We start from the raw sequence: 8012 nt of genomic DNA, 5'->3' as shown, positions 1-8012 counted from the left end.
AAAAATTTTTATAGAGCTGTAGGGGGAAGTTAAATGAATGCCCAGTAAATTATAGATGAGTGTATTTCATGTGCTTCTTTTGTGCATTTGACTTTGATGTGACGGAAGTCAGTATTACAGCCCCTGGCCATTTGATATTTATACAGTTGTTAGTATATTCTAATGAGATTACGCCCAAAGTTGAATTTCTTTTCCGAGTGAATTCCATTTCAACTTGAAACTTGTTCCGAAACATACCCCACACTGAAGCTTTGTATTTCATCAAGTTGTGATTATAATCATCATCATCATCATGTCAAAGTGTTAAGGATTCTTGAGGTCGAACTGAGAGGCTTGTATGACTTGGTTAGATTAGGTGTAGCCGGGAATGGTAGGGAGTACATTAGACATTATATTCTGCCTGTTCTCAGGCACGTCATCTTAGGCCATCGTGTGCTGACCATCCTGACCTGCCCAAATAACAAATACGTCCTCACCCTTTTTTCTTCAGAAGTTCATCTTGTTCCATGTACTTGCTTGATCTATATATATGTATACCCCACCCCACCCCACCATCCGCCACCACCCTATCTTGTAACACATTCAGCAGTCCATCATAATACTCTTTGCTCACTGTTACCACTATCCTATCTGTGTTTGTCTGACCGATACTCTCTTTTTTTATTATTATTCTTGTCTCCATCATGTGGTGAAGATAGGAAGCAGTTGGTTGGGCAACTTTATACAGAGAGGTAGATGATCTTTACATATATTGCGATTTCCTATTTGTTGCGCTAAAACAGAAATTCGAGTGAGAGGATTACTCTTCTGTATCATAATGTATGTATCATGAGTAGGAACTTCGAAATGATCTTCGGATCAGCCGTTGGCGCTCTACCTTAAATTTGGATCAAGCGATTTTCAGTACTGTTCAGTACAATAAGACCCAAATAGGGAATATGCCTAGTCCACATATAACCTTTGGGGTCTTTGAAGTGGACAACGATTAGGACTTTCAGTTGCCTGCTTCGTCTCAACTACCATGTAAAAACGCAGAAAAAAAATTCAACGGTGAAAATGCTGAGTAGTTTGTGTAAGAAATGTAAATGTTATCCTTCGAAATACTCCGTTTTCTTTCGAAAAATGCGCGAAGGAAAACTGAGAGGGGGTAACCTTACTAAATAGGTTATGGACATCATATTACGTTATGATGGAATACTTAAAAAAAGAATATGATTCAGGGCATGATATCGTGTCGCATTCGATCGACATATACCTCGCATCTTTTCTTAAGCCGTAAATGATCGTGAAATCAACTGCTTAGATAGTGGCAAGTGGCAAATGGAAGACTATAGCACCAACATTAGTGATAATGACTAAGGAGAGACATGGATGATACTAATGGGTCTTGATTCAGTCCATCTGAGGCTCATGGTCCAGATAAAGTTGTGTGGGTAATTTGATAAGCCATATGAAATGTTTCAGATCCCGCTGGATAAAGAAGGAAGGAAGGGAATACTTGATCACAACAAATACGTTTTTAACAATGAATTTGTTTTGGAAAGATGTAGAAATAGAACTACCGGAGGCAATAACATACGACCAAGCCAGATACTTGTTAGAGAAAAGATCTGCTTTGATTGTATAATGAAATGAGCATGGGATTTCTGTGATGGTATGAGCACTTAGAGGTTTGAAATGTTAGATAACTAAGTTCAAAAGATGGGATCCCACAAGCGTAAAATCCCTCCTTTTACAGCTTAGAAACAAGAGATTACAAGCCCAACGATATTACGCATCCAGATCATGATAGGTTTAGCATAGTTACTCCTTACCATTTATGGAAGCTGTTATTTTGGCTTGCTATCTCCATGCCTTCACTACCTCCATGAGGATCCTATGGTTTCATGCCTCCTTCTTCCTATGTGGATCATAAGAACCTTTCCAGATTTCCCTCTTAAGTCAAATCCTTTACTCTCAGATCTCTCTCTCTCTCTCTCTCTCTCTCTCTCTCTCTCTCTCTCTCTCTCTCTCTCTCTCTCTCTCTCTCTCTCCATCCTCCATCCTACAGGCTCATGACTCGCTCATTATCACCAGTGAATCATTACTCTGGATTCGACACATCTCTCTTTGGAGGGGGTTGTGTATATATCCAGCACTGTTATCCTTAGCCTCTCCTGGTTAGGCAGTGTCATCCTCCACAAGTATTTCCTAAGATACATTAGTTCCCAACTGAGCAGACTAGGCCGCTCCCTCCTCCTTTCCCTGCTGTGTACACACTGCTGAAGCTAACATGCGATTCTACTTTATGGTGTAATTCTTTATGTGGTTTTTTTTTTAGTCTGTTTTCATGCTTTATCCTCATATATCGTTCTTGTTTTCATGTCCCAATCTGTCGTGTGCGTGTGTACCAAAAAAAGGAGCCGCTATGGTTTAAGTCAGCAATATTTCTGTAGACGCGAGACTTTTCTTTTTTTATTTTTTATCAGTAACGAAACACGTGATCCTCTAGTTACCATTATAGTGGTACACACCACAGAGAGAGAGAGAGAGAGAGAGAGAGAGAGAGAGAGAGAGAGAGAGAGAGAGAGAGAGAGAGAGAGAGAGCTCTTATCTCACTCCTGAACACTGCAGTACCACCACCTATGGCCACAGTTTGTGGACTTCATGAAGATTCTGTGAAGAAAGAATACGTATTCCCTGCGTGTCGTAGAAGGCGACTAAAAGGGAAGGGAGCGTGGGGCTGGAAATCCTCCCATCCTGCTTTTACTTTTCCAAAAAAGGGAACAGTGAAGGGAGCCAAGTGAGGATATTCCCTCTAAGGCTCAGTCCTCTGTTCTTAACGCTACCTTTTTTTTTTTTTTTTTGTCGCTGTCTCCCGCGTTTGCGAGGTAGCGCAAGGAAACAGACGAAAGAAATGGCCCAACCCACCCCCACAAAGTACTCCCCGCGTGACTCCTTCTTCTGTTTCCCATTTTAGAAAGTCTAAAATGGGAAACAGAAGAAGGAGTCACGCGGGGAGTGCTTTGTGGGGGTGGGTTGGGCCATTTCTTTCGTCTGTTTCCTTGCGCTACCTCGCAAACGCGGGAGACAGCGACAAAGCAAAAATATATATATATATATATATATATATATATATATATATATATATATATATATATATATATGCTGAGTGAGATGGCCGGAGAGCGTTTTTGGATTACGTGTTAATTGATAGGTGCGTAAAAGAGGGCCTTTTGGATGTTAATTTGCTGAGAGGTGCAACTGAAGGGATGTCTGATCATTATCTTAAGGAGGCGAAAGTGAAGATTTGTAGAGGTTTTCAGAAAAGAAGAGAGAATGTTGGGGTGAAGAGAGTGGTGAGAGTAAGTTTAGGAAAGAGACTTGTGTGAGGAAGAACCAGGAGAGACTGAGTGCAGAATGGAAAAAGGTGAGTGCAAAGGAGGTAAGGGGAGTGGGGGAGGAATGGGATGTATTTAGGGAAGCAGTGATGGCTTGCGTAAAAGATGCTTGTGGCATGAGAAGCGAGGGAGGTGGGGAGATTAGAAAGGGTAGTGAGTGGTGGGATGAAGAAGTAAGATTATTAGTGAAAGAGAAGAGAGAGGCATTTGGACGATTTTTGCAGGGAAATAGTGCAAATGGCTGGGAGATGTATAAAAGAAAGAGGCAGGAGGTCAAAAGAAAGCTGCAAGAGGTGAAAAAGAGGGCAAATGAGAGTTGGGGTGAGAGAGTATCATTAGATTTTAGGGAGAATAAAACAATGTTTTGGAAGGAGGTAAATAATGTGCGTAAGACAAGGGAACAAATTAGAACATCGGTGAAGGGGGCTAATAAGGAGGTAATAACAAGTAGTGGTGATGTGAGGAGATGGAGTGAGTATTTTGAAGGGTTGTTGAATGTGTTAGATGATAGATTGGTAGATATAGGGTGTTTTGGCCGAGGTGGTGTGTGAAGTGAGAGAGGTTTAGGGAGAATGATTTGGTAAACAAAGAAGAGGTAGTGAAAGCTTTGTGGAAGATGAAAGCCGGCAAGGCGGCGTTTTTGGATGGTATTGCAGTGAAATTTATTAAAAAAAAGGGGGTGACTGTGTCGTTGACTGGTTGGTGAGGATATTCAATGTATGTATGGCTCATGGTGAAGTGCCTGAGGATTGGCGGAATGCATGCATAGTGCCATTGTACAAAGGTAAAGGGGATAAAGGTGAGTGTTCAAATTATATAGGTATAAGTTTGTTGAGTATTCCTGGGAAATTATATGGGAGAGTATTGACTGAGAGGGCAAGGCATGTACAGAGCATTAGATTGGGGAAGAGCAGTGTGGTTTCAGAAGTGGTAGAGGATGTGTGGATCAGGTCTTTGCTTTGAAGAATGTATGTGAGAAATACTTAGAAAAGCAAATGGATTTGTATGTAGCATTTATGGATCTGGAGAAGGCATATGATAGAGTTGATAGAGGTGCTCTGTGGAAGGTATTAAGAGTATATGGTGTGGGAGGCAAGTTGCTAGAAGCAGTGGAAAGTTTTATCGAGGATGTAAGGCATGTGTACGTGTAGGGAGAGAGGAAAGTGATTGGTTCTCAGTGAATGTCGGTTTGCGGCAGAGGTGCGTGATGTCTCCGTGGTAGTTTAATATGTTTATGGATGGGGTTGTTAAGGAGATGAATGCAAGAGTTTTGGAGAGAGGGGCAAGTATGCAATCTGTTATGGATGAGAGGGCTTCGGAAGTGAGTCAGTTGTTGTTCGCTGATGATACAGCGCTGGTGGCTGATTCGGGTGAGAAACTGCAGAAGCTGGTGACTGAGTTTGGTAAGTGTGTGAAAGAAGAAAGCTGAGAGCAAATTTGAATAAGAGCAAGGTTATTAGGTACAGTAGGGTTGAGGGACAAGTCAATTGGGAGGCAAGTATGAGTGGAGAAAAACTGGAGGAAGTGAAGTGTTTTAGATATCTGGGAGTGGATTTGGCAGCGGATGGAACCATGGAAGCGGAAGTAAGTCACAGGGTGGGGAAGGTGGGCGAAAGTTCTGGGAGCGTTGAAAAATGTGTGGAAGTCGAGAACGTTATCTTGGAAAGCAAAAATGGGTATGTTTGAATGAATAGTGGTTCCAGCAATGTTATATGGTTGCGAAGCGTGGGCTATAGATAGAATTGTGCGGAGGAGGATGGATGTGTTGTAAATGAGATGTTTGAGGACAATATGTGGTGTGAGGTGGTTTGATCGAGTGAATAATGAAAGGGTAAGAGAAATGTGTGGTAATTAAAAGAGTGTGGTTGAGAGAGCTGAAGAGGGCTTATTGAAATGGTTTAGTCACATGGAGAGAATGAGTGAGGCAAGATTGACAAAGAGGATGTGTGTCTCAGAGGTGGAGGGAACGAGGAGAAGTGGGAGACCAAATTGGAGGTGGAAAGATGGAGTGAAAAAGATTCTGAGTGATCGGGGCCTGAACATGCAGGAGGGTGAAAGGCGTACAAGGAATAGAGTGAATTGGAACGATGTGGTATACCGGGGTCGACGTGCTGTTAATGGATTGAACCAGGGCATGTGAAGGGTCTGGGGTGAACCATGGAAAGTTTTGTGGGGCCTGAATGTGGGAATGGATCTGTGGTTTCGATGCATTTTACATGACAGCTAAACACTGAGTGTGAAAGAATGTGGCCTTTGTTGTCTTTTCCTAGCGCTACCTCGCGCGCGTGCTGGCGGTGCGGGGTGTCATTTCATGTGTGGCGGGGTGGCAACGGGAATGAATAAAGGCAGCAAGTATGAATTGTGTACATGTATATATATGTATTTGTCTGTGTTTGTATATATATATGTATACATTGAAATGTATAGGTATGTATATGTGCGTGTATGGACGTGTATGCATATACATGTATATGTGGATGGGTTGGGCCATTCTTTCATTTGTTTCCTTGCGCTACTTCGCTAACACGGGAGACAGCGACAAAGTATGATAAGTCTGAGTAAATAGATATTGGAAAGGATCACAATTTAGCGCGTGATCAAGTATATTCCTATGAGTCTACGGGGAAATGAAACACGGTAAGTTCCCAAGTGCACCTTCGTGTAATAATCACATCATCAGGGGAGATACAAGAAAAATAAGCCATTTGATGTACAGCGAAGAGACGTAGCTAGGACGCCATTTGATAAACAAATGACAGTCACTTGTTTCCCAAATGGCGTCCTAGCTACGTCTCTTCGTTGCACATCAAGTGGCTGAGTTATTAAAAAGATAGATACTGCTGATTAGAAAATGATCAGACAGCTAATGAATTATGTATAAGACCAAGACACGCAGTATCGTGTGATTCAGGTGGGATACTGTGTTGCAAGTCTCTCTCTCTCTCTCTCTCTCTCTCTCTCTCTCTCTCTCTCTCTCTCGTATACAGTCGTGCTCACAAGTCACACCATCATGTTCTAGGGTCGTACCGTCGTGCTGGGAGGGTTGTTGACCGAGTAACCATAGTGAGGGTCTAACGATAGCCCCCCCCCCCCCCCCCCCCCCAAGTTGCCAGGCACTCGCTCACAGCAGCACCACCGCCGCCACATACACTGTCCTGTACAGTAGGCGACGAGACGTTGTTCACGCTGGACCATCCATCTAACACCCAACTGCCAGATTTCAATCCATCATTACCCGACCATGTTCCAGCTGACGACGGTGCGGTGTGCATGCGTTGTGGCAGCGACCTTCTCGCTGGTGTTCCCAGCATCACGTGTGGCCTGTGGCGAACTGTCTCTTTGGCATAAGGTTGAGGTTTCCCGGGCTAAAGTGATGTCCTCGACCCGAGTCGAGACGCATCGCCTCCCCTCAGACACCCACCAGGTCTTGAAGTGCTGCCTAACCTGCCTGCTCCTGCAGTGGTGTAAACTCTTGTGCGTCGACCAGTCCACCATGAACTGTACCCATGTCAACACCTTCGTCACGCCCACGTACCTGGAGTCGGACACAGCCGACGGGATCCTGTGCTTCACCAGGCGCCCCATGGAGTTCGCCACAATGGCAAGCATTATCACTGGCAAGCCATACTCGCTCACGAGGAGTGGCGACAACCTAATAGACGGCTTCTATAACTTCCGTATGGACGAGTGTCTGAAAACCATAGACGACCCTGAAGACAAGTGGTTCGTGATTGATGTCGGAAGGGCTCTGCCTATCCGTCACGTGTTACTCGTGGCGCAAAGCAATACATACGCCCGGAAACACTTCGTAGACTTTGAGGTCCGAGTTGGGACTTCTCCCGTGACGGCTGTCGAGGGGATCTCGGCCTACACCTTCTTCGGCCACTTCCCCGGCCCGGGAGAGAGAAACGAGGTGGTCATCCTCGAGTCGCCACACGCCATGAAGGCCAGGTTCGTCTCGGTCCAGAAGATGTCCGGCATTAGTTCACTGCAAGTATGTCACGTGGAGATCTATTGAACCACCGCCGTCGCTTTAGCCTGTCCCCCTTCATGACCGACAGTTTTTGGGCCGTACTGCTACAGTGTATAAGTTCTGGTCAACATTGAACTTTTAGACGACTTATCCTTATTTGTCACATCTCAGTCACACGAAGCGTAAAATGTCTTCCTAGCTTTCCAAGTAAGCTTTATTCACCAACCAATTGGGATAATATAACTGCCTAAAGATATGTCTTACGTGACTACATTCATCTACCAGGCGTATGGGATCACATATCCTTAGTGCTCTTAAAAACATAGACATAACTACAGACATGTGTACAGAAGGATCACGTACTGAGAAAATAATGAATATAGCTCTCAGAGATGGTACGCATCCTGTAGATTTTTGAAAGGACAGATGATCAGATTCTCTATTTATCACCACATCTAGAAAGGATAAGTGTAAAAGTTTAGTGTTGCCCTACTCTCCCAACTTAGCTAATTTAAGACATGTTCTAAAAATCAGTTCTTGTAATGTTGCTTTCCCGTACAATTACACCATCAGCAAGACCTTAGTGAATATTAGGCCAAATCATGCAACACTTGGGAGTGTCTACGCCCTCAAATGCAAGTCATATAAATATGTTCATG

General features: G+C 43.7%; 1 protein-coding gene across 1 annotated transcript; it reads left to right on the top strand.

The window, feature by feature from the left end:
- The first annotated feature begins 6621 nt into the window (after window positions 1–6621).
- LOC139756988 (uncharacterized) lies at window positions 6622–7781 on the top strand. The gene has a single exon (XM_071676929.1). It carries the CDS (start codon window positions 6622–6624, stop codon window positions 7396–7398), a length of 777 nt encoding a protein of 258 aa, XP_071533030.1. The 3' UTR covers window positions 7399–7781.
- The last annotated feature ends 231 nt before the right edge of the window (window positions 7782–8012 follow it).

This window comes from Panulirus ornatus, chromosome 24, assembly GCF_036320965.1.
Source record: "Panulirus ornatus isolate Po-2019 chromosome 24, ASM3632096v1, whole genome shotgun sequence".
Taxonomy (NCBI): Eukaryota; Metazoa; Arthropoda; class Malacostraca; order Decapoda; family Palinuridae; genus Panulirus; species Panulirus ornatus.
Note: the sequence above shows the minus strand (reverse complement) of the source record. Positions and strands in the feature narration are given on the sequence as shown.